At 43.7% G+C, this 25197-nt stretch overlaps 3 protein-coding genes across 15 annotated transcripts in view; 1 reads left to right on the top strand and 2 right to left on the bottom strand.

Annotated features, from left to right (window-relative positions):
* Positions 1-4085, bottom strand: part of LOC121551900 (phosphatidylinositol N-acetylglucosaminyltransferase subunit Q) — a 29272-nt gene extending 25187 nt beyond the window's left edge. The window contains exons 1-8 of the mRNA XM_041864579.2: positions 3924-4085; positions 2880-3122; positions 2524-2710; positions 1957-2051; positions 1669-1848; positions 1264-1460; positions 843-974; positions 478-598 (exon numbers count right to left, since the gene is read on the bottom strand). Of these exons, the coding sequence (XP_041720513.1) occupies positions 478-598; positions 843-974; positions 1264-1460; positions 1669-1848; positions 1957-2051; positions 2524-2710; positions 2880-3032 (1065 nt within the window). The 5' untranslated portion in view covers positions 3033-3122; positions 3924-4085. The remainder of the gene's footprint in view (positions 1-477; positions 599-842; positions 975-1263; positions 1461-1668; positions 1849-1956; positions 2052-2523; positions 2711-2879; positions 3123-3923) is intronic.
* Positions 4086-5079: 994 nt separating this feature from the next.
* Positions 5080-9404, top strand: LOC121551677 (protein-lysine N-methyltransferase EEF2KMT). Its single transcript, XM_041864389.2, has 8 exons — positions 5080-5321; positions 5478-5540; positions 5672-5752; positions 6054-6155; positions 6518-6651; positions 7626-7876; positions 8291-8440; positions 9116-9404. Exons 1-8 carry the CDS (start codon positions 5196-5198, stop codon positions 9214-9216), a joined length of 1008 nt encoding a protein of 335 aa, XP_041720323.1. The 5' UTR covers positions 5080-5195; the 3' UTR covers positions 9217-9404.
* A 308-nt stretch (positions 9405-9712) lies between these two features.
* Positions 9713-23364, bottom strand: alg1 (ALG1 chitobiosyldiphosphodolichol beta-mannosyltransferase). Of its 13 annotated transcripts, XM_041864388.1 has the most exons (13): positions 23063-23364; positions 22423-22500; positions 20106-20209; positions 19532-19680; positions 17174-17263; positions 15414-15524; positions 14394-14515; positions 13549-13587; positions 12899-12958; positions 11047-11157; positions 10765-10879; positions 10307-10382; positions 9713-10020 (listed from the first exon to the last, which is right to left on the bottom strand). In XM_041864388.1, the coding sequence occupies exons 1-13, from the start codon at positions 23352-23354 to the stop codon at positions 9883-9885; spliced, it is 1485 nt and encodes a 494-aa protein (XP_041720322.1). In that variant the 5' UTR covers positions 23355-23364; the 3' UTR covers positions 9713-9882. The 13 variants fall into 13 exon arrangements, 12 of the variants coding, with proteins under 12 accessions (XP_041720322.1, XP_045066992.1, XP_045066990.1 ...); XR_005997102.1 differs by lacking the exon at positions 9713-10020 and having other exon boundaries at positions 10765-10926; XM_045211057.1 differs by lacking the exons at positions 9713-10020; positions 10307-10382; positions 10765-10879 and adding an exon at positions 11579-12266 and having other exon boundaries at positions 11065-11530; positions 12387-12958.
* Positions 23365-25197: the final 1833 nt, after the last annotated feature.

The following is a 25197-nucleotide window of genomic DNA, read 5'->3' as shown; positions in this document are numbered from 1 at the left end:
ATGTATCAAGTGGCTCAGAGTGCTGACCTAGGCTCAGTTTAGCCTTTTGGATCACAATGAATATGATTATATGGACAGGAGGGACCTGGGGTAGTATGTATCACAGCTCCCCTCTGTCCATCTTATTCTTTGTTATCTAAAAGGCAGAACTGATCCTAGATCAGAACACATACACTGAGATAAGATATTTAGGGAGACATTTTCGTAGTGCAAAAGCAATGTGCAAAAATGACCCTGAACCTTTTTATAATCTGGCAACGTGATTTCATTTGAAACTTATCTTCAATAATGTGCGTTATATGGAGGTGATTATTTAACTAGAGTTTAGTCAACTGAGCAATACATAAATAGTCGCCTCTCTATATCGAACATTGTTGAAGAAAAGTTTCAAATGAAATCACTTTTGACAGATTATAAAGAGGTTTACGGTAATTTTTGCACTAGGGAAATGTTGCCCATAATGTGTGATTGACTTACATCAGCAGCAGGTACCAGTGTGTTGGCCAGTTTGCCTATACGGTTCTCTCTATACAGCCATGATATCAACAGCAGGCCCAGAGACACATCCACAAAGAACGACACAAAGATATTGGCTTTCCTATGGAGAGAAAGAGAGAGAGGGACAGAGAGGGAGAGAGAAAGAGAGAGAGAGAGAGAGTCACGACTTTTCACCAGGGTCAATAGGGCTCTGGTCAAAAGTAGTGCACTATATAGGGAATCAGGTGCAATTTGAGATGAAGGGGGTGAGTTAGATACCTACATCATGTAGTAAGTCTGCCACATGGCGGTGTGTGTGTGTGTGTGTGTGTGTGTGTGTGCGTGTGTGTGTGTGTGGTCCCTACCTCATGAAGTGTGTGTGTGTGCTGGCTCTGGTAGGAGAGCTGACTGTCTGAAGGTGTTCTGTTCTGTAGCTCAGCTGAACACACGTAGACAACTTACTGGAGATGAACCTCATCGGACGCACATTCAATATCCTGGGGAGACAGACAGACGGACAGACCAATATACAGACAGACAGACAGACGAAATTGAGAATTGGGTTAGTGTCTCTTGGCACATAAAGAGTTGCAACTGATGCACGTACACGGGTGCATACTGAACGCACGCAAATACACACACCTGCAGCTGTGGGGCGCGCGCACGCACACACACACACACACACACACACACACACACACACACACACACTTGAAGAACGTGGTCCACAGTGTTAGTATCCAGGTGTTTAGCAGACAGACAGGTACTGACACCCACACCCCTTACCTGCTACTACAGAGGCTGGTCCACAGTGTTAGTATCCAGGTGGTTAGCAGACAGACAGGTGTAGAGGCCTGTTTCATCAGTTCTACTATAATGGAGCCCTCCCGTCCCTCTGATTGCCAGTGGGTCAGCTTCACTGGACTGTCATCATACTTATCCAGGAAGAACAGAGGCTCACTCTGACACACTGTCCCAAACACCTGCAGCAACAACAACAACAACAACATAATAATAATTACAGACAACACATATGTATTACAACAACAACAACAACAACAATCTAAGAATTACAGACAACACAAATGTATTACAACAACAACAACAACACAACACAACACAGGAGAGGATAGAAAACCCTGTGCTAAATGACATCTAAATGTAAAGAAAGTTGTCAGTTCCCATCCTCACCTGTGGTAGTTGTGACTCAGTTTGAGGGTCTGGAACACCGTTCTCTATGGGGTGCAGCTGAGACAGCATTACCTTCCTCTGTTCATAGTGGATAAAGATCACTGTGTCCTTCTCTTCTCCTCCTTTCTTCTCTCCTCCTTTCTCTCCCCCTCCTTTCTCTTCCCCTCCTTTCTCTTCCCCTCCTTTCTCTTCTCCTCCTTTCTCTTCCCCTCCTTTCTTCTCTCCTCCTTTCTCTCCCCCTCCTTTCTTCTCTCCTCCTTTCTCTCCCCCTCCTTTCTTCATTCCTTCTTTCTCTCCTCCTCCTTCTCCTCTCTTTCCTCCTTCTTTCTCTTCCTCTCCATCACCTTCTTTCAGCTCCTTTTCCTGTTGTACCAGCTTCCCATCTACGGCAGGGACAGAGGGACATTTTTATTACAGATTCACTACATGATGATAACAAAATAAATATCCATCTTCTGATGAAAATATACAGTGAACAGACATATGTGTCTCTATAAATTAAAAAGAGCAGATTGAACTAAGCTATCTAATTCGCAAACTCTTCTTAACTTACTTATTAACATTTGCTACAGTATGAGAAAACAGTGATGCACATCTATAGACAGAACATTCATTTCATAAGAAAGCCATTCCATCAATAATTTGATATCAACAGTTGATCTCCAAAGAGAGTGATCTCTGAATCAATACTAACACCTTTAATGCTGTTACAAAGTCTGCATCCCAGCCCTAGTCAAAAGTAGTGCCTCATATTGGGAACAGCTACTTTTGATCAGAGCCTTATGGGTCCTGGTCAAAAGTAGTGCACTATATAGGAAACAATAGGTGCCATTTGGGATGCAGCTGGAGACTTACTCTGGTCCCTTGTGAGGACGTGACACCTGAAGCCTATCTTGCCCATCTCTCTACTGAGCTGGAGCCACTGTCCCTGGGGGAAGATGGTGCTGAGGTCCCTGAGGAAACTCTCCATGCCCTCCTGGCCCTCCTTGGGCATGCTCCACGAGCCCAGCACCGTCAGATCCACCCCACTCTGGCCACGCATCTGGACCAGGGAGAGTGGACAGGAAGGTTAAAACACACACACACACACACACTGACTGTTTCACACACACAAACACACACACTGACCGTCTCTCTCACACACACACACACACACACACACACTGACTGACTGTCACATACACACTGACTGACACATACACACACTCTACCTGGTGGATGTACTGTTTGACCTGTCCAGGGATGAAGGGGTAGTGGATAACAGCTAGCACCACTGCTGAGTTCTGTCCTGGGATCCATCGCCCCACAAGCAGCCCACTGTCTGCCTTGTTGCAGCACTGAGGGAAGAATATCTTCAGCACCATGATGGGACTGGAGGTCAGAGGTCATGCACGATTCTTCAGTCTAGCCTCCTGGGGTAGGTGATCACAGGTTAGCTTAGTGTCTTCAGATATCTGAAGGAAGGAGAAACATTTTGCGAAGGATTAAATCATTAGTATATGCATTACCCACCTACACTATTTACCAATAATTAGTATACCCATTACCCACGCTGCACTAGCTGATCTTGTTTAATAAACATGATCAAGAATCAGGAGGGTTGTCAGCGTCACCCACTCCAACTGTTAGCAGACATTTCAGTTCAGCAATCAGGACAGTTGTTGTTAGTCAACTCAAACGAATCATTGTCAGACAGTTTCAGTCGAGTTCCGTTGGCTTTGCCCACTGCTGCCCTCTTTATGTCCTTCAGAATATTGAGCCTTGCACTCGTTTCCATGCCAACCATGCCTGTGGGCTGAACTATTGATTTTGCTGTCTTGCTTTAGTTTAGTCACAGCACTATTGCTGCCTAAACTATGTTATATGTTAATATAACATTCGAAACTATTTTGGGCATTAATCTACTATTTGCAGTATACGTTTGAGACGCTTAGTTTTATTAAATGAGCAAAAATAGCCTAATCGAAGTTAGTGCACACTCCAGCCAGCTTCGGAGGCTAGGCTGTGCGACACCCGTAACGTTATCCGTTGTCAAAATAAAACCATCGGCAATCAACAATAGTTTCTGTATTCATCTCTGCTAGGATGTATATCTTCAATGTCATTGTTTATATATTCTGCAAGCAGATATCCACACTGGGCGCAGTGCAAAGAGACAGCTATTACCTTACGTAGCTTGCTAACGTTAGCTAACGGCTAAATCAGTCTTCTGCTAGCTAACAACATTTCGGAAAATAAAACAAAACATTTCATACCTGCAAGGTTGTTTATTTCTATGCGAAGAAAATCTGCTTTTGTCAATATGATACCAATACAGTTTCTAACAGATTAGTGCATTGGGATCGTACCACTAGTGAGTTACCCTTCAATTATCATATTGAAGTTAGCGTCTGTGGGTAGCCATCTTTGTTGTTGATAGTCTGTCAACAATTACACTCCGGTTGGAATACCATTGCAGTAACAAGAGTTCCGGGGGATTACAGGATGAGATAATGTAGCTGTTCTGTGAATAATCTGAACTAAACCCTCTGTCTGATAGTAATTTCCATCCACAACAAAAAGCTTGATATTTAGCCTAATAATATCAAATATAATCATAAAATACTATGCTTTATTATGGCCACTGAATTCCACTACCACTGAATATTCTTTAAAAAAGATCCCATACATTTCTGCCAGTTTGAAAAGGACACACTTTCCCTTTATTACCAAAACGATTGTAATCAAACGTGTAATCTCATTTCGACTATACTTTTAAAGCAGCCATAATATCCATATTGAATAAAGTATTACAAAAAGTTAAAACATCACCCTTGAAAAATTACATTTCTGACCTTCAATGTTCAGACGTGTTGCTTGCTGTTGGAGGTAATTCTGTTGAATGAAGAACAACTGTAGAGGTGTTATCTTCTCTGAATGACACTGCAAGAAAAGAGCGGGCTGAAAAAGCTTTATACAAGTACATAATATAAGTAACCCACATCCACTGTCCATAATATCCCACACCCATGTGCATAGCTTGTTCGTTTAGAAGAGATAGTAATTTCACATGAAATGTCAAAGAAAGTCACATTTCAGAAGAATAGCTATGCTTATGCAGCTTTAGTGTGCTACATTTCGTAATATGGCACATTTTGGGTGCTTCATTTATTTGGGATGACAGTTGTGGTGGTAGAGATAACACAGACAGGGGAGTGGTCTAAACGATAGACCTTTATCCGTTTCAAGAGTTGCACTGAGAACAGAAGGCATAAAGATACAGGCTTTATTGTGAAATATAATGCAGCTCTCATCTCATTGTAAAGGTTTTATAATTTGTACTTTCTTTAAAAAATAAGATGTATCCCTTATGACGTTACTGTCTGTCATGATCAAACTACATTGACCATCAGGCATTGCGACAGGAGGAGTGCTTCTTGGGTAATGAGGAAGACGACAAACTCAGGGAACACGTGGCCATCCAGTGGTTAAGTGAATTTAAATGCGTGAATTAAATCCCTTTGTAATATTGGTTGAAAATTAAAGAAATGTATCTGTCTAAGGATCAGACCAACAAAACCAATGTTACTTGCATAAGGAATAGAAAAGATGTTATATATAACTTCAAAGTCTCCTTTTTCGCTATGGGCCAACTGCCCAATTTCCCATGGAATGTAAGTAGCGAGGCTGCTTGCATGTTGTACTATGTACTGTCTGTAGGGTCTGCATCGTAAATTGAATGTCATAATTTTTTTGGGGGGGTTAAGCAATAGTATGACATATGAATACAGTAATAACATAACGTTTTTTGTTGTTGTTGCTTTCTATAGTTCCTTGAAAGGGAGCTCGAGAACGACAGCTCATCAGAAATTATTCTAGACATTCTAAAGCAGGTATTGCCTAACTGTCAAAGCAATTTTTTTTTTTACCACGTCACACCTATTTAGTTCAAGATATAGAAACAATACATTGGATTTCCCAGTTGGAAACCACACTAACAATGACTATTCTCACTGGTTTACAGACATGCCTTCATCCAATGTGCTGTAAACATCCTCCCTCAGTTAGATACAGGAGACTGTTTCTGTCTCAGCTCATCAAAATGGTAGGTTATTTTATCTGATATGTTTTTGTCTGGGATCATTCTGTCAGAAAATAGTGCACTATCATACAGTAACTGGTGCATTTATCAACTTGAATGTTTATTTTTTATTTTTTAATCACAATTGAAAAAAACATTCAAGTTGATAAAAAGCCAATTCTTACAAATTGCACACTTTCACATGAATACAATAAAATACAACTTTATTGTTAATTTGTTGAAGCGAACAACAGTAATGTGATCCTTCTCTTCCCTGTGTGTGTGTGTGTGTGTGTGTGTGTGTGTGTGTGTGTGCGCGCGGCAGCATGAAGCCAGTGAGAGTGAGCCCCTGGATGAGCTCTATGTTGCACTGGGTGAAGTCCTGGGGGTAGAGGAGGGGACAGAGTGTTACAAGAGCTATTTACTGGTACGACACACACACACATTTCAAAACACCACACTGTATTCAACAAAGACTGTATTCTTCATTTTTACATTTTTGTCATTTAGCAGACGCTCTTTATCCAGAGCGACTTCCAGTAGTGAGTGCATACATTTTTTCCTACTGGTCCCCCTGTGGGAATCGAACCCACAACCCTGCCGTTGCAAGCGCCATGCTCTACCAGCTGAGCCACACGGGACCCTTATTCTATTCTTAAAAATTCTTAAATGATTATTAAATTCAAGATTACTATAATGAAATATGAATGTTATATTTACCGTGTGTGTGCGTGTGTGTGTGTGTGTGTGTGTGTGCGTGTGTGTGTGTGTGTGTGTGTGTGTGTGTAGCCGTGTGGAGAAGCAGTGAGTCTATCAGAGAGTACAGCTGTGATCTCTGAAGGAACTACAGGCCTGGTCACATGGGATGCTGCCCTCTATCTAGCCGAATGGGCTCTGGAGAACACACACATCTTCACTGGCAGGTCGGTACACTAGTGTGTGTGTGTCATTGTGTTGTGTCTACAACAACTCATGCTGTTGTTACTACTCATCACCTCAATCTGGTGTGTGTGTCCTCTCCCTGTGTGTGTGTGTCCTCTCCCTGTGTGTGTGTGTCCTCTCCCTGTGTGTGTCCTCTCCCTGTGTGTGTGTCCTCTCCCTGTGTGTGTGTCCTCTCCCTGTGTGTGTGTGTGTCCTCTCCCTGTGTGTGTGTGTGTCCTCTCCCTGTGTGTGTGTCCTCTCCCTGTGTGTATGTCCTCTCCCTGTGTGTGTCCTCTCCCTGTGTGTGTCCTCTCCCTGTGTGTGTGTCCTCTCCCTGTGTGTGTGTCCTCTCCCTGTGTGTGTGTCCTCTCCCTGTGTGTGTGTGTCCTCTCCCTGTGTGTGTGTGTCCTCTCCCTGTGTGTGTGTGTCTCTCTCCCTGTGTGTGTGTGTCCTCTCCCTGTGTGTGTGTGTCCTCTCCCTGTGTGTGTGTGTCCTCTCCCTGTGTGTGTGTGTCCTCTCCCCTGTGTGTGTGTGTGTCCTCTCCCTGTGTGTGTGTGTGTCCTCTCCCTGTGTGTGTGTGTGTCCTCTCCCTGTGTGTGTGTGTGTCCTCTCCTGTGTGTGTGTGTCCTCTCCCTGTGTGTGTGTGTCCTCTCCCTGTGTGTGTGTGTCCTCTCCCTGTGTGTGTCCTCTCCCTGTGTGTGTGTGTCCTCTCCCTGTGTGTGTGTGTCCTCTCCCTGTGTGTGTGTGTGTCCTCTCCCTGTGTGTGTGTGTCCTCTCCCTGTGTGTGTGTCCTCTCCCTGTGTGTGTCCTCTCCCTGTGTGTGTGTGTCCTCTCCCTGTGTGTGTGTGTCCTCTCCCTGTGTGTGTGTGTCCTCTCCCTGTGTGTGTGTCCTCTCCCTGTGTGTGTGTCCTCTCCCTGTGTGTGTCCTCTCCCTGTGTGTGTGTGTGAGTCCTGTCCCTCCTCTCCCGTCCTACAGGACAGTCCTAGAGCTGGGCAGTGGGGTAGGGTTCACCGGTATAGCAGTGTGTAGGTCCTGCAGTCCCTCCAGGTACGTGTTCAGTGACTGTCACCTCAGCGTTCTACATAGACTGAGGGACAACGTCCAGCTCAATGGGCTGGACAACCAGAACTCTCCCAGAGTGTCGGTGAGTGTGGAGGATCTGGACTGGGATGCGGTGACAGAGAAGCAGCTCAGAGAGATCGGAGCCACCACGGTCATCGCTGCAGGTAGGAACATGGCCTGGGGGGGGTTCATTGTTGTAATATCTTCTACATAAAACAAAAGTGTAGGGCTCTATTCAATCTGTAAAGCTGAAGATCCGCTTTATAGCGCAATTGACTATTAAAGACAATGCCCTCACAATAAACACTGCATAGGTCGACTCAATCAGAAATCACCTTTACATTTTTATGCGGATCTTCTGCGATGCTTCGGTGATACGGATTGAATCCAGCCTTTAATTACAAAAACATTTTTTTAAAATAAATATTGCGTTATTTCAAGCATTTGTGGACTGTTACCTGGCAAACTAATTGATCCAGCTTTCTGGAACAGCCCCCATGTGCTGGTGAGGTATCAAATGTGTTTCCTAATTCTATTGTTGTTAGCTGCCATATGTCCTGTTGTTTCCTGTGTTATAGACGTGGTTTACGATCCAGATATCATTGGCTGTCTGGTGAAGCTTTTCTCTAAGATCCTGAGGTGTTCGGCCAATGGCAGCCTTCCTGATGTCTACGTCTCCTCCACCATCAGAAACCCAGACACATATAACTGCTTTAAACACCAGCTAGGTCAGTACTAACCCAGACACATATAACTGCTTTAAACACCAGCTAGATCAGTACTAACCCAAACACATATAACTGCTTTAAACACCAGCTAGGTCAGTACTAACCCAAACACATATAACTGCTTTAAACACCAGCTAGGTCAATACTAACAGACACAATAATGCTAAACACCAGCTAGATCAGTACTAACCCAAACACATATAACTGCTTTAAACACCAGCTAGGTCAGTACTAACCCAAACACATATAACTGCTTTAAACACCAGCTAGGTCAATACTAAATCTAGAGCTTTGAGAACTCTAATGAAAAGCGTTTACAAATTAAATGTACTATTGTTAGTAAACCAACTGCTTCAAAGAGCAGCTAGGTGAGGAGATTGTCCAACCCATAGATACTGTAGAGGATGAATCAGTCTTCAAGTGGACTCTTCACCTCGTAGGCTGGGTTACAGTAAAGCACTTTGTGACAACTGGTGTAAAAAGGGCTTTATAAATACAGTACATTTGATTTATCTCCTACGTCAGCACTGTTCTGGAAAGATCAAATCCTATAGCCTTGGATGAATTCCTTTCTAAATGGATCTATAATTATAAGTGTCACACTTCACATCTGAAACTAATGAATCTTTCAAAATGATATATATTTTTTATTCTTCTTGTTTTTCTCTCCCACAGAAAGTTCTGGAATCCAACATGATGTCATGACAGGACCAGTGACCCGTGTGTTCCTTTACAACAGACAAGCCACCATAGAGATGATCAAACTCTACATATAATAATAATAATAATAATAATAATAATATAATAGCTGCATCCCAAATGGCACTTTTGACCAGGGTCCATAGGGCTGTGGTCAAAAGTAGTGCACTAGGTAGGGAATAGGGTGCCATTTGGGACACAGACGATATGACACCAAGCCAGACATGTATTACAGTGTAATAAAGTCTTTATTTACATCAACATATTTACATTGTGGAAAATATCCCATTTATACATTCAAGTGTTGTTTAAGAGGGGAATGAAGAGATCCACAGAAGGAGAGAGATGAGAAGGGGGAGACAGAGGAGAGAGAAAGAGAAATGGGGAGGGACTAGAGAACAGAGAGTAGCCTGATGTAACAATCTCTCTTTCCGACAGGTCCTCAAAGAAGTGGAGCATGTGGCAGTTGGTAGCCTAGTGGTTACTGGGCCAGTAACCGAAAGGCTGCTGGTTCGAATCCCGAGCCGACTAGGTGAAACATCTGTCGATGTGCCCTTGAGCAAGGCACTTAATCCTAAACCCTAATTGCTCCTGTAAGTCGCTCTGGATAAGAGCGTCTGCTAAATGACTAAAATGTAAAAATGTTCAAGATTGGAGGCTCAAGAAGGGGGTTAGAGACAGAGAGAGAAGATGTAGCGAGGGGGCGAGTCAGCTGCTGTAGAGAGGTCTGTCTAACAGGGGAGTCAGGGTCCAGTGAGGAGAGGCAGGACGTTCTGGTCCCAGTTCTGGTCCCACCGCTGCCCTCCACTGGCCCGGAGGTTCCTCCTGAACTGACCCAGTCTGCCCTCCTCCTCACAGCCAGGGAAGTCCCACAGCAGAGACTGGCGAGACACAACATAGGGACATGAACATTGGATCCTGGCTAAAACAGCATTCCAGCCATGTGTATATCAGACGATATACTACTATCACAGGAGCAGGTTCCAGTCAGATAAAACAGAATATATTTTAGAAAAGATTCCACTTTACAGGATCATACCACTGGGAAACATTGTCAATTCTTTCGACTCAAGTGATCTCATGGTATAAATCAAGGGTAGAGTAGCAGGTCTCTAGCTCCTCAGCCTCTCGCTGTCTGCTAAATAGTATTATATTACTCTACTGTACCTTGAGCTGTTCAGCTAGTTCCTGAGAGTCTTTGAAGATCAGGCCGTTCTCCTCATGCTTCACCAGCTCGTGTAGACTACAGCAGAGAATAGAACAGGTTTAACAACCGAGACTGACAACACAGGAGAATAACACCACAGGAGAATATAACAGCGTTAACTACAGAGAGACTGACAACACAGGAGAATATAACAGCGTTAACTACAGAGAGACTGACAACACAGGAGAATATAACAGAGTTAACAACAGCGAGACTGACAACACAGGAGAATATAACAGAGTTCGATACATAGTGAAAACAGCACAGGAAAGTCAAACAGATCAGATCAGCACAAAGCCTCTGCACGGTGGTAACAGGTGACTGTTGAGCCAGGGTTTAGACTATTCCCTCACCAGAGGAAGTGGATGGCACACACAGTGTGTGTGTTAGAAGATGACTGTTAAGAGTCCTGTCTCACCAGAGGAAGTGGATGGCACAGACAGGCAGACAGCAGCCAAACATGTCCACCACCTTCATAGGCAGGTCCAGACCACTGGACGACTTATGGAGACACACCCCCAGATCTGCTGAGCCTGGGGCAGGGAGAACATCGGTACACACACACACAGATCTGCTGAGCCTGGGACAGGGAGAACATCAGTACACACACACACAGATCTGCTGAGCCTGGGACAGGGAGAACATCAGTACACACACACACACAGATCTGCTGAACGTGGGACAGGAAGACCATACTAACCTAGCAGAACAGGGTAGTCCTCCGCCTCCAGCCATGGAGTACAGATCTTCACATGCTCAAAGCTGAGAGTGTCTATCAGCTTCCTGTAGTGGTCCTTCTGCGGACCCTTACCTGGTCACACACACACCCCCAGGGAATTGAAACAATACGTTCTCTAGGGTTAACAGTATAGGACTGACAGGGCTTGTAAAGGTTTTTCTCAGTTGGTTTAATCTAGCAACAATAGGTTAGTTGACAATGTAATTTTTTGTGAGGCTTCTCAATCAAATCACATTTATTCATAAAGCCCTTTTTACATCAGCCTTTGACGCAAAGGCTGCGTTTACACAGGCAGCCCAATTCTGATATTTTGCCTAATTATTGGCAAAAGATCTGATCTGATTGGTCAAAAGACCAAATCAGACGCAGCATGTAAAAGCGCTTTACAGTAATCCTGCCTAGACCACACAGACCAGCAGCATTACACTGTCAACACTATAGTTACCTGTGATGACACAGACCAGCAGCAGGACACTGTCAACACTATAGTTACCTGTGATGACACAGACCTGCAGCATTACACTGTCAACACTATAGTTACCTGTGATGACACAGACCAGCAGCAGTACACTGTCAACACTATAGTTACCTGTGATGACACAGACCTGCAGCATTACACTGTCAACACTATAGTTACCTGTGATGACACAGACCTGCAGCATTACACTGTCAACACTATAGTTACCTGTGATGACACAGACCAGCAGCAGGACACTGTCAACACTATAGTTACCTGTGATGACACAGACCTGCAGCATTACACTGTCAACACTATAGTTACCTGTGATGACACAGACCTGCAGCATTACACTGTCAACACTATAGTTACCTGTGATGACACAGACCAGCAGCAGGACACTGTCAACACTATAGTTACCTGTGATGACACAGACCTGCAGCATTACACTGTCAACACTATAGTTACCTGTGATGACACAGACCTGCAGCAGTACACTGTCAACACTATAGTTACCTGTGATGACACAGACCTGCAGCAGTACACTGTCAACACTATAGTTACCTGTGATGACACAGACCTGCAGCATTACACTGTCAACACTATAGTTACCTGTGATGACACAGACCTGCAGCATTACACTGTCAACACTATAGTTACCTGTGATGACACAGACCTGCAGCAGTACACTGTCAACACTATAGTTACCTGTGATGACACAGACCTGCAGCAGTACACTGTCAACACTAGTTTAGGCTGGGTTTCTGTACAGCACTTCGAGATATTAGCTGATGTAAGAAGGGCTATATAAAATAAAATTGATTGATTGATTGATGACACAGACCTGCAGCATTACACTGTCAACACTATAGTTACCTGTGATGACACAGACCTGCAGCAGTACACTGTCAACACTATAGTTACCTGTGATGACACAGACCTGCAGCAGTACACTGTCAACACTATAGTTACCTGTGATGACACAGACCTGCAGCAGTACACTGTCAACACTATAGTTACCTGTGATGACGCAGACCAGCAGCAGTACACTGTCAACACTATAGTTACCTGTGATGACACAGACCTGCAGCAGTACACTGTCAACACTATAGTTACCTGTGATGACACAGACCTGCAGCAGTACACTGTCAACACTATAGTTACCTGTGATGACACAGACCTGCAGCAGTACACTGTCAACACTATAGTTACCTGTGATGACACAGACCTGCAGCAGTACACTGTCAACACTATAGTTACCTGTGATGACGCAGACCAGCAGCAGTACACTGTCAACACTATAGTTACCTGTGATGACGCAGACCAGCAGCAGTACACTGTCAACACTATAGTTACCTGTGATGACGCAGACCAGCGAGGGAAGAGAAGCTCCTGCTTTCACAAACCCCTCGTAGTCTGGTAGAGAAAACACACCAGGTTAATACAAGGGCTTGTATCCCAAACAGCACCCTAATATAGCCAGTGGTAGAAAAAAGTACCCAATTGTCATACTTTAGTAAAAGTATAGAAAACTTAATAGAAAGTTCCTCAGGTAACTTTTGATAAGTGCGTGAATTTCACAATTTTCCTGTTCTGCTAAGCATTCAAAATGTAAGGAGTACTTTGGGGTGTATGGAGTAAAAAGTACAATATTTTCTTTAGGAATGTAATTAAGTAAAAGTAGTCAAAAATATAAATAGTCAAGTACAGATACCCAAAAAAACGACTTAAGTAGTACTTTAAAGTATTTTTACTTAAGTACTTTACACCACTGCCCTATTCCCTTTGTAGTGCACTACTTTTAACCAGAGCCCAATGGGCCCTAAGAGGACACCACTGAGAGGTCTTTTAAAGTGTACCCTTCCTTCCTCACTTCCTTATAATCACTTATTAGACACGATTGATTCTAATTAGGAATGACTAGACAGGTGAATTATAATCACTGATTAGACATGATGACTTCAAAGAAGGACAGATGGGGCCCAACTGCAGATGATAATGATTACCTTCCAGAGCCTTCAGCAGAATGGAGAAGTCCTCATCCTCTGTTGGACACAGATAGGTGAAACAGTGAGACCCTAACAAGTATTTACACCTGACAACTGTATGTACTTACGTTGTACACATGGCAATTAAACATATAGAGCCAGGATTGTATTTTATGTCCAACACAGAAAACATATAGTCTGATCCCCATCCTGACCTGACACCCAACAGAATGTAAGCTGGCTCTAGTCTGATCCCCATCCTGACCTGACACCAAACAGAATGTAAGCTGGCTCTAGTCTGATCCCCATCCTGACCTGACACCAAACAGAATGTAAGATGGCTCTAGTCTGATCCCCATCCTGACCTGACACCAAACAGAATGTAAGCTGGCTCTAGTCTGATCCTCATCCTGACCTGACACCCAACAGAATGTAAGCTGGCTCTAGTCTGATCCCCATCCTGACCTGACACCAAACAGAATGTAAGCTGGCTCTAGTCTGATCCTCATCCTGACCTGACACCCAACAGAATGTAAGATGGCTCTAGTCTGATCCTCATCCTGACCTGACACCCAACAGAATGTAAGCTGGCTCTAGTCTGATCCCCATCCTGACCTGACACCAAACAGAATGTAAGCTCGCGAGATCAGGATGGTTGGACGAGGCTAGAACTTCTCTCGAGGTAAGAAAAACAATGAAGATAGGAAAAAAATCCAGAAAAGCTTTTCAATTTAAACTGACAAAATGCAGAGTCTCCTGGTGCTTCTGAAATTGCACCCTATTCCCTATATAAAGTGCACTACTTTTGACCAGAGCCTATAGGGTGCCATTTGGGACGAACCCTCTGTCTGTAGGGTACTGACCGGTCCAGCTGGTGCTGCTGATCAGTAGGGCAGGTCGACCAGAGGTCAAGGTCACAGAAAGGTCACTTGGGTCACGACCTGTAAACACTGTCCTCTCTGTCTCACCACCAGGGGGCTCACCACTGTAACAGACACACAGTGGTTATATAACCTGTGTTATAAAGTGTTATGACATGTCTATGATAGTGTAATATATATTTTTATGATAGTTCTTTCTCTCTCCAATGTAACAGATACACAGCGGTTATGAAATGTGTTATTACATGTCTGTTAAATGTATTTGATAGTGTAATAACATTATAATAACTGCTCCTTATACTGTCAAAAGGCAAAGAAAGCAGCCCAAGACCGGCAATGTTGGATCACTTTAGTACAGGCCCTATGTTCCTCCAGGAACCAAGAGGATAACTTTAGTACAGGCCCTATGTTACTCCAGGAACCGAGAGGATAACTTTAGTACAGGCCCTATGTTCCTCCAGGAACCAAGAGGATAACTTTAGTACAGGCCCTATGTTCCTCCAGGAACCAAGAGGATAACTTTAGTACAGGCCCTATGTTCCTCCAGGAACCAAGAGGATAACTTTAGTACAGGCCCTATGTTCCTCCAGGAACCAAGAGGATAACTTTAGTACAGGCCCTATGGTCCTCCAGGAACCAAGAGGATAACTTTAGTACAGGCCCTATGTTCCTCCAGGAACCAAGAGGATAACTTTAGTACAGGCCCTATGTTCCTCCAGGAACCAAGAGGATAACTTTAGTACAGGCCCTATGTTCCTCCAGGAACCAAGAGGATAACTTTAGTACAGGCCCTATGTTCCTCCAGGATCCAAGAGGATAACTTTAGTACAGGCCCTATGTTCCTCCAGGAACCGAGAGGATAACTTTAGTACAGGCCCTATGTTCCTCCAGGAACCAAGAGGATAACTTTAGTACAGGCCCTATGTTCCTCCAGGAACCAAGAGGATAACTTTAGTTATCTATGTCTTGGCCAGCCTCATCAACAGACTACACTAGACTCACCAGACCTGGAACTGAGGGTTAGTCTTGGCCAGCCTCATGAACAGCTGGTGCTGTAGATCCACTGGAGTCTCCTTGAAGATAGCAGGTGGCTTGTCATACAATGTGGTCGCCCTATAGGGGGAGAATAAGACAATAAGTCATGACAATAGTAGTCAACTATCTTCTCTTTCTGTTGCCTGTAAAATCAATCATCTGGGAAAGACCAATACTACTTACAGACAAGATAGCTATAGACAGACAATAGTTTGATCTTGGATAGGAAACCATTGTCATGTAGGTATGTCTCCACATCCTGTCATGTCTGTAGGTATGTCTCCACATCCTGTCATGTCTGTAGGTATGTCTCCACATCCTGTCATGTCTGTAGGTATGTCTCCACATCCTGTCATGTCTGTAGGTATGTCTCCACATCCTGTCATGTCTGTAGGTATGTCTCCACATCCTGTCATGTAGATATGTCTCCACATCCTGTCATGTCTGTAGGTATGTCTCCACATCCTGTCATGTCTGTAGGTATGTCTCCACATCCTGTCATGTCTGTAGGCATGTCTCCACATCCTGTCATGTCTGTAGGTATGTCTCCACATCCTGTCGTGTCATGTAGATATGTCTCCACATCCTGTCATGTCTGTAGGTATGTCTCCACATCCTGTCATGTCATGTAGATATGTCTCCACATCCTGTCATGTCATGTAGATATGTCTCCACATCCTGTCATGTCTGTAGGTATGTCTCCACATCCTGTCATGTCTGTAGGTATGTCTCCACATCCTGTCATGTCATGTAGGTATGTCTCCACATCCTGTCATGTCATGTAGATATGTCTCCACATCCTGTCATGTCTGTAGGTATGTCTCCACATCCTGTCATGTCTGTAGGCATGTCTCCACATCCTGTCATGTCTGTAGGTATGTCTCCACATCCTGTCATGTCTGTAGGTATGTCTCCACATCCTGTCATGTCTGTAGGTATGTCTCCACATCCTGTCATGTAGATATGTCTCCACATCCTGTCATGTCATGTAGATATGTCTCCACATCCTGTCATGTCATGTAGGTATGTCTCCACATCCTGTCATGTCATGTAGATATGTCTCCACATCCTGTCATGTCTGTAGGTATGTCTCCACATCCTGTCATGTCTGTAGGCATGTCTCCACATCCTGTCATGTCTGTAGGTATGTCTCCACATCCTGTCATGTCTGTAGGCATGTCTCCACATCCTGTCATGTCTGTAGGTATGTCTCCACATCCTGTCATGTCATGTAGATATGTCTCCACATCCTGTCATGTCTGTAGGTATGTCTCCACATCCTGTCATGTCTGTAGGTATGTCTCCACATCCTGTCATGTCTGTAGGCATGTCTCCACATCCTGTCATGTCTGTAGGTATGTCTCCACATCCTGTCATGTCCCAAGTCCATCGCCCACCCTCCCCTTGGTCCTAACCCAGATATGTAAAGTGGAAGCAATACGGCAGAAGGTTTGCCACTACACTGCTGATACCTGTCCAGACCCTTAAGACATGTTAACATCAAGGGTTTAGTTATGGCTAACTAGGTATATAGCCAACTAGGTATATAGCCAAGGGGAACCGATGAGGATGACAGGGATAGATTCAGACTCCCCACTTTGCATCTATCTGTCCGTCCGTCCGTCCGTCCGTCTGTCCGTCCGTCTGTACGTCTATCTATCCATCTATCTACGGATGGATGGATGGATGGATTGACAGACTGATGTTGAATGTAAAACAGTCCTTACTTGATGTTCCAGTTGTTCTGAAGGTCTTCCTTCATAGCGTTGGTGACACAAAGGTTATGGCTGGAGAATCGCCCAAACAAACGCTCATACCTGCCAGAGACAAGGCAAGGAGCAAGAACATGGGTCGTAGACAGGGCAGGGGACAATAACATGGGTCGTATACAGGGCAGGGGACAAGAACATGGGTCGTAGACAGGACAGGGGACAAGAACATGGGTCGTAGACAGGGCAGGGGACAAGAACATGGGTCGTAGACAGGGCAGGGGACAAGAACATGGGTCGTAGACAGGGCAGGGGACAAGAACATGGGTCGTAGACAGGGCAGGGGACAAGAACATGGGTCGTAGACAGGACAGGGGACAGTAACATGGGTCGTAGACAGGGCAGGGGACAAGAACATGGGTCGTAGACAGGGCAGGGGACAAGAACATGGGTCGTAGACAGGACAGGGGACAGTAACATGGGTCGTAGACAGGGCAGGGGACAAGAACATGGGTCGTAGACAGGACAGGGGACAAGATCAAGCGTTTCTTGATGGACAGTATTGTAGACATTTTTGCAAATGTATAAAATAAAATAAAACTGAAATATCACATTTACATAAGTATTCAGACCCTTTACTCAGTACTTTGTTGAAGCACCTTTGGCAGCGATTACAGCCTCAGGTATTCTTGGGTATGACGCTACAAGCTTGGCACACCTGTATTTGGGGAGTTTCTACCATTCTTCTCTGCAGATCCTCTCAAACTCTGTCAGGTTGGATGGGGAGTGTCACTGCACAGCTATTTTCAGGTCTTTCCAGAGATGTTCGATCAGGTTCAAGTCCGGACTCTGGCTGGGCCACTCAAGGACATTCAGAGACTTGTCCCAAAGCCACTCCTGCATTGTCTTGGCTGTGTGCTTAGGATCGTTGTCCTGTTGGAAGGTGAACCTTCGCCCCAGTCTGAGGTCCTGAGCGCTCTGGAGCAGGTTTTCATCAAGGATCTCTCTGTACTTTGCTCCGTTCATCTTTCCCTCGATCCTGACTAGTCTCCCAGTCCCTGCCGCTGCATCCCCACAGCATGATGCTGCCACCACCATGCTTCACCGTAGGGATGGTGCCTGGTTTCTTCCAGACGTGACGCTTGGCATTCAGGCCAAAAAGTTGAATCTTGGTTTCATCAGACAGGAAATGTTGTTTCTCATGGTCTGAGAGTCTTTAGGTTCCTTTTGGCAAACTCCAAGCGGGTGTCATGTGCCTTTTACTGAGGAGTGGCTTCCGTCTGGCCTGATTGGTGGAGTGCTGCAGAGATGTTTGTTCTTCTGGAAGGTTCTCGCATCTCCACAGAGGAACTCTGGAGCTCAGAGTGACCATCGGGTTCTTGGTCACCTCCCTGACCAAGGCCCTTCTCCCCCGATTGCTCAGTTTGGCCGGGCAGACAGCTCTAGGAAGAGTCTTGGTGGTTCCAAACGTCTTCCATTTAAGAATGATGGAGGCCACTGTGTTCTTAGGGACCTTCAATGCTGCAGACATTTTTTGGTACCCTTCCCTAGATCTGTGCCTCAACACAATCCTGCCTCTGAGCTCTACGGACAATTCCTTCAACCTCATGGCTTGGTTTTTGCTCTGACATGCACTGTCAACTGTGGGACCTTATATAGACAGGTGTGTGCCTTTCCAAATCATGTCCATTCAATTAAATTTAGCACAGGTGGACTCCAATCAAGTTGTAGAAACATCTCAAGGATGAATAATGGAAACAGGATGCACCTGAGCTCAATTTTTCATAGCAAAGGGTCTGAATACTTATGTACATTTTACATTTACATTTTAGTCATTTAGCAGACGCTCTTATCCAGAGCGACTTACAGTTAGTGAGTGCATTCATTATTTATTTATTTTATATATATTTTTTTCATACTGGCCCCCCGTGGGAATCGAACCCACAACCCTGGCGTTGCAAACGCCACGCTCCACCAACCGAGCTACATCCCTGCCGGCCATTCCCTCCCCTACCCTGGACGACGCTGGGCCAATTGTGCGCCGTCGCATGGGTCTCCTGGTCGCAGCCGGCTACGACAGAGCCTGGATTCGAACCAGGATCTCTAGTGGCACAGCCTTAGACCACTGCGCCACTCGGGAGAGTTTTTTTTTGTTTTATACATTTGCAAAAATTTAAAAAAAAAACTGTTTTTGCTTTGTCATTATGGGGTATTGTGGGTAGATTGATGAAGAAAATGTTTTATTTTATCCATTTTAGAATAAGGCTGTAATGTAACAAAATTTGGAAAAAGGGATGGGGACTGAATACATTCCGAATGAACTGATTATAGGGAACAGGGATCCATTTGGGACTCAGCCATGGTGACGTTACTGACCACTGTGCCAGCCTGACGATGGGGTGGTCGGGGCCGTGTGAGAGGCCCATGATGGTGTAGCCGTAGTTGTGCCAGTCAATGATGAACCTGGTTCCTCTCAGACCACACACCAGCCATGTCACCACTATACCGGGCAGTCCTGGAGGGTTCTGGGGGAGGAGGTCAATAACACACCAGCCATGTCAACACTATACCGGGCAGTCCTGGAGGAGGAGGCAAGTACAACTGAACAGAATAGAATAAGAATAAAAATATAATATAATATAAATAAGTAGGATAGAACGGAATAGAACAGAATTTATAGAATATAATGTCAGGTCAGGTCCTTAATAAACACTATTAAAACCAACATTAAATTCAACCTTTACTAAAGCAAGGCACATAAACAGCATTCTACCAGTTGTTTTGGGGGGGGAAATCACAGCAGCATCTGTAGACGTCTCATGACATAACAGGTTATAGAACTGAATAAAACAGAATAGAATAAATGAAAGTTCACAGGTTGTTCTGCAAGTTATTCCAGTCAATAAGTAGAAACGTTTACAGCATGTTTATTGTATTGTAGTAGAAATACCTGCATGAGAATATGGGACTGGACGTCAGTCTTCAACAACACCAGGAGAAGCTGCAGGGACTGGAGAATCACCTTGGTAACATAGCTCACCATCCTAGGACCCACTGGAAACAGACAGACAGATGGATTTTTAGTATGTCTCAGTGCTCTGGTAGTGGCCACTCAGAACCAGACCTGGGCTATATTATGGGATAGACTCAAGACCTAACTACTGTTATTTAAAAAAAATGTTTTAGTCATTTAGCAGACGCTCTTATCCAGAGCGACTTACAGTTAGTGAGTGCATACATTTTTTTTTGTTCATACTGGCCCCCTGTGGGAATCGAACCCACAACCCTGGCGTTGCAAGCGCCATGCTCTACCAACTGAACTACACGGGGCCCAACATTAAATTATACAACGGGTGATTAGTAATTCTCATTGTTAGAGTCTATCCTGCCCATAATATACAGTACCAGTCAAAAGTTTTAGAACACCTACTCATTCCAGCGTTTCTCTTTATTTTTACTATGTTCTACATTGTAGAATAATAGTGAAGACATCAAAACTATGAAATAACACATATGGAATCATGAAGTAACCAAAAAAGTGATAAACAAATCTAAATATATTTTATATTTGAGATTCTTCAAATAGCCACCCTTTGCCTTGATGACAGCTTTGCACACTCTTATAATAATAATAATAATAATAATAATAATAATAATAATAATAATAATAATAATAATAATAATAATATGCCATTTAGCAGACGCTTTTATCCAAAGCGACTTACAGTCATGCGTGCATACATTTTTGTGTATGGGTGGTCCCGGGGATCGAACCCACTACCTTGGCGTTACAAGCGCCGTGCTCTACCAGCTGAGCTACAGAGGATTTCTCTCAACCAATTTCATGAGGTAGTCACCTGGAATACATTTCAATTAACAGGTGTGCCTTCTTAAAAGTTAATTTGTGGAATTTCTTTCCTTCTTAATGCGTTTGAGCCAATCAGTTGTGTTGTGACAAGGTAGGGTGGTATACAGAAGATAGCCCTATTTGGTAAAAGACCAAGTCCATATTATGGCAAGAACAGCTCAAATAAGCAAAGAGAAACGACAGTCCATCATTACTTTAAGACATGAAGGTCAGTCAATACGGAACATTTCAATAACTTTTAAAGTTTCTTCAAGTGCAGTCGAAAAACCATCAAGCGCTATGATGAAACTGGCTCTCATGAGGACCGACACAGGAATGGAATATCAAGAGTTACCTCTGCTGCAGAGGATACGTTCATTAGAGTTACCAGCCTTAGAAATTGCAGCCCAAATAAATGCTTCACAGAGTTCAAGTAACCGACACATCTCAACATCAACTGTTCAGAGGAGACTGCGTGAATCAGGCCTTCATGGTCAAATTGCTGTAAAGAAACCACTACTAAAGGACATCAATAAGAAGAAGAGACTTGCTTGGGCCAAGAAACACGAGCAATGGACATTAGACTGGTGGAAATGTGTCCTTTGGTCTGGAGTCCAAATTTGAGATTTTTGGTTCCAACCGCCGTGTCTTTGTGAGACGTGTGGGTGAACGGATGATCTCCGTGGGGGTGGGGGTGCTTTGCTGGTGACACTGTCTGTGATTTATTTAGAATTCAAGGCACACTTAACCAGCATGGCTACCACAGCATTCTGCAGCGATACGCCATCCCATCTGGTTTGGGCTTAGTGGGACTATCATTTGTTTTTCAACAGGACAATGACCCAACACACCTCCAGGCTGTGTAAGGGCTATTTGACCAAGAAGGAGAGTGATGGAGTGCTGCATCAGATGACCTGGCATCCACAATCCCCCGACCTCAACAAAATTGAGATGGTTTGGGATGAGTTGGACCACAGGGTGAAGGAAAAGCAGCCAACAAGTGCTCAGCATATGTGGGAACTCCTTCAAGAATGTTGGAAAAGCATTCCAGGTGAAGCTGGTTGAGAGAATGTCAAGAGTGTGCAAAGCTGTCATCAAGGTAAAGGGTGGCTATTTGAAGAATCTCAAATATAAAATATATTTTAATTTGTTTAACACTTTTTTGGTTACTACATGATTCCATGTGTGTTATTTCATAGTTTTTATGTCTTCACTATTATTCTACAATGTAGAAAATAGTAAAAATAAAGAAAAAAAACTCTTCAATGAGTAGGTGTTCTAAAACTTTTGACCGGTAGTGTATATGGTAATATTGCATAAATAAATATTTGGTAATATGGCATAAATATGGTAATATGGCATAAATTAATATACGGTAATGGTAAATGCTGTAAACTCAGTCCCAGATCAGTTCCAGTACCTTGGAGTCCTTTAACTTCCGCGATTGGGATGATCGTGATCCTCTCATCTCCAATCACATCCTGATGAGGCTTGGTACCTGACAATAATCACAGTTCAGAAGAATAGTCAGAAGAACTAGAGTTGGCAAGAGCACAAACAGATCTGGGACCAGGCTATAGAAGGAGACAACAGATCTGGGACCAGGCTATAGAAGGAGACAACAGATCTGGGACCAGACTATAGAAGGAGACAACAGATCTGGGACCAGACTATAGAAGGAGACAACATATCTGGGACCAGGCTTGCAGGGAGGCCACAGATGAAAGTATAGAGCCATGTTTATTTGTACTTATAAACTGGGTGGTTCTAGCCCTGAATGCTGATTGGCTGACAGCCGTGGTACAACACACCGTATACCACGGGTATGACAAACCATTTATGTTTACTGCTCTAATTACGTTGGTAACCAGTTTATAATAGCAATAAGGCACCTCGGGGGTTTGTGGTATATGGCCAATATACCATGGCTAAGAGCTGTGTCCAGGCACTCCGCGATGCCTCGTGCATGAGAACAGCCCTTAGCCGTGGTATAATGGCCATATACCACACCTCCTCGTGTCTTATTGCTTAAATATAACACAATCAATCTATTCATTTACCAGGGAATCCAACAAACGTCACGCTGTAGCCGTGTTTGCTGAGCGAAAGGGCATGGTACTGCATGCGAGGGCTGCGTCCGATATCCCCCAGTACCAGCACACATACACGCCGCTCCGTCAACGCATCTCTTCTCCGTAACTTCCACAGTAACTGGGACCCCAACACGAGAGTAACAGTAACGGAGACCAGTGTCCATAGTGCATTTAAACTGGTCAAGTAAAACCCTGCCAGTAATGCAAAACATATCAGTGAAACTGTCGCTAGAGTCGTGGAAGCACAGGCATCCGCCATGTTTGTTGTGACTGATGACGTGCCTCATTGTGACGGACGGACGGACGGACGGACGGGGGGGTCGACTGAGATTTAAAGGGCCCGTGCACCTTGGGTGTACTCATTAGTCCCCCAAAAAAATTCAACTAAAACGAGTCTCTATTGGATCAATTCAGCTACGTCGCTCCCCGTTTTGTTCCGTTTGCTTCCATTTAATAAATGTTTTCCCATATAATTTTATTTTACATTCTGCGACTAGTGCCGCCTTCAAAACAACTGGGAACTCGGAACTGGGAATCTCCGATTTCCGACTTCAGTGTGTTCAAGACAACTTGGAACTTGTAAAAAAACTCTGACTGGTACAATTCTATAGTTAAATGCAAAGAGGAACAATGTGTACATATTGAAGAAGCTATTACTTAAATACTGGAAATCAAATGATATTCCAACTTTAAGTGAATGGAAGAATCAAATGCTTTATTATTTAAATATTGAAAAAATCTGGCTACAGATAGAAAAAACATAACACAATCTGAAGCCATATTGGACAGAGGCTTGCAAGCATTGGAAACAACCAATGGATGAAACCAATGGCTATTGATTATGAGAATAAATAAGAAACAATATAAAACATAAATAAAATATTGAACAAATATGGATAAGTAGTGACAGGGTGGCAACATGTGGGTCTAAGCAAGTGTGGTGTCATTAATGTTTGTCCAGTTTTTTTTAAAAATTCCTTTTCTAATCTTTTTCTGTTTTGACTGTTGTGCAATAAGTCCTTGCCTAGTCATGTCGAGTCTTCTGGATCTACTCCTGAGTGGCGCAGTGGTCTAAGGCACTGCATCGCAGTGCTAACTGTGCCACTAGATCCTGGTTCGAATCCAGGCTCTGTCGCAGCCGGCCGCGACAGAGCCTGGATTGTGCGGCGCACAATTGGCCCAGCGTCGTCCGGTGTAGGGGAGGGAATTGCCGGCAGGGATGTAGCTCAGTTGATAGAGCATGGTGTTTGCAATGCCAGTATAAAAAAATATGTATTCACTAACTGTAAGTCGCTCTGGATAAGAGCGTCTGCTAAATGACAAAAATGTAAATCTATGTATGTTTAATTTAATTGTAGGAAAACGAAATAAAATCATTAACAAAAAAAAAAAACGTTTGCAATAGAATCGGCTTAATGAATACGCTCCTGTTTGTTAGAGTGACTGGACCTGACCACCGGACACAGATTGATGCAACAATGTTACAATGTTCACTCTTAGAATTAAATGTGCTGTATAGAACCAAAAGGGCTTCTTCAGCTGTCCCCATAGGAGAACCCTTTGAAGAACTGTTTTGTTTCCAGGTAGAACCCTACTGGGTTCCATGTAGAACCCAAAATAGTTCTACCTGGAACCAAAAAGAGTTCTACCTGGAACCAAAAAGGGTTCTCCTATTGGGGACAGTCGAAGAACCCGTTTGAATACCTTTTTTCTAAGAGTGTAGCCTACATGTGATGATTAATTGCTGTAACCACAGAGATTCTATTAAACTACCGGTACTATGTAATTATATGACTGTAACCACAGAGATTCTATTAAACTACCGGTACTATGTAATTATATGACTGTAACCACAGAGATTCTATTAAACTACCGGTACTATGTAATTATATGACTGTAACTACAGAGATTCTATTAAACTACCGGTTCTATGTAATTATATGACTGTAACCACAGAGATTCTATTAAACTACCGGTACTATATCATTATATGACTGTAACTACAGAGATTATATTAAACTACCGGTACTATGTCATTATATGACTGTAACTACATGTAGCTATAACCCATAGACATTATATCCATTTCCCCTATCTGGTTT

The sequence above is a fragment of the Coregonus clupeaformis genome, chromosome 35 (assembly GCF_020615455.1).
Source record: "Coregonus clupeaformis isolate EN_2021a chromosome 35, ASM2061545v1, whole genome shotgun sequence".
Taxonomy (NCBI): Eukaryota; Metazoa; Chordata; class Actinopteri; order Salmoniformes; family Salmonidae; genus Coregonus; species Coregonus clupeaformis.
The sequence above is the reverse complement of the archived record's forward strand: the minus strand, read 5'-3'. Positions and strand labels throughout refer to the sequence as shown.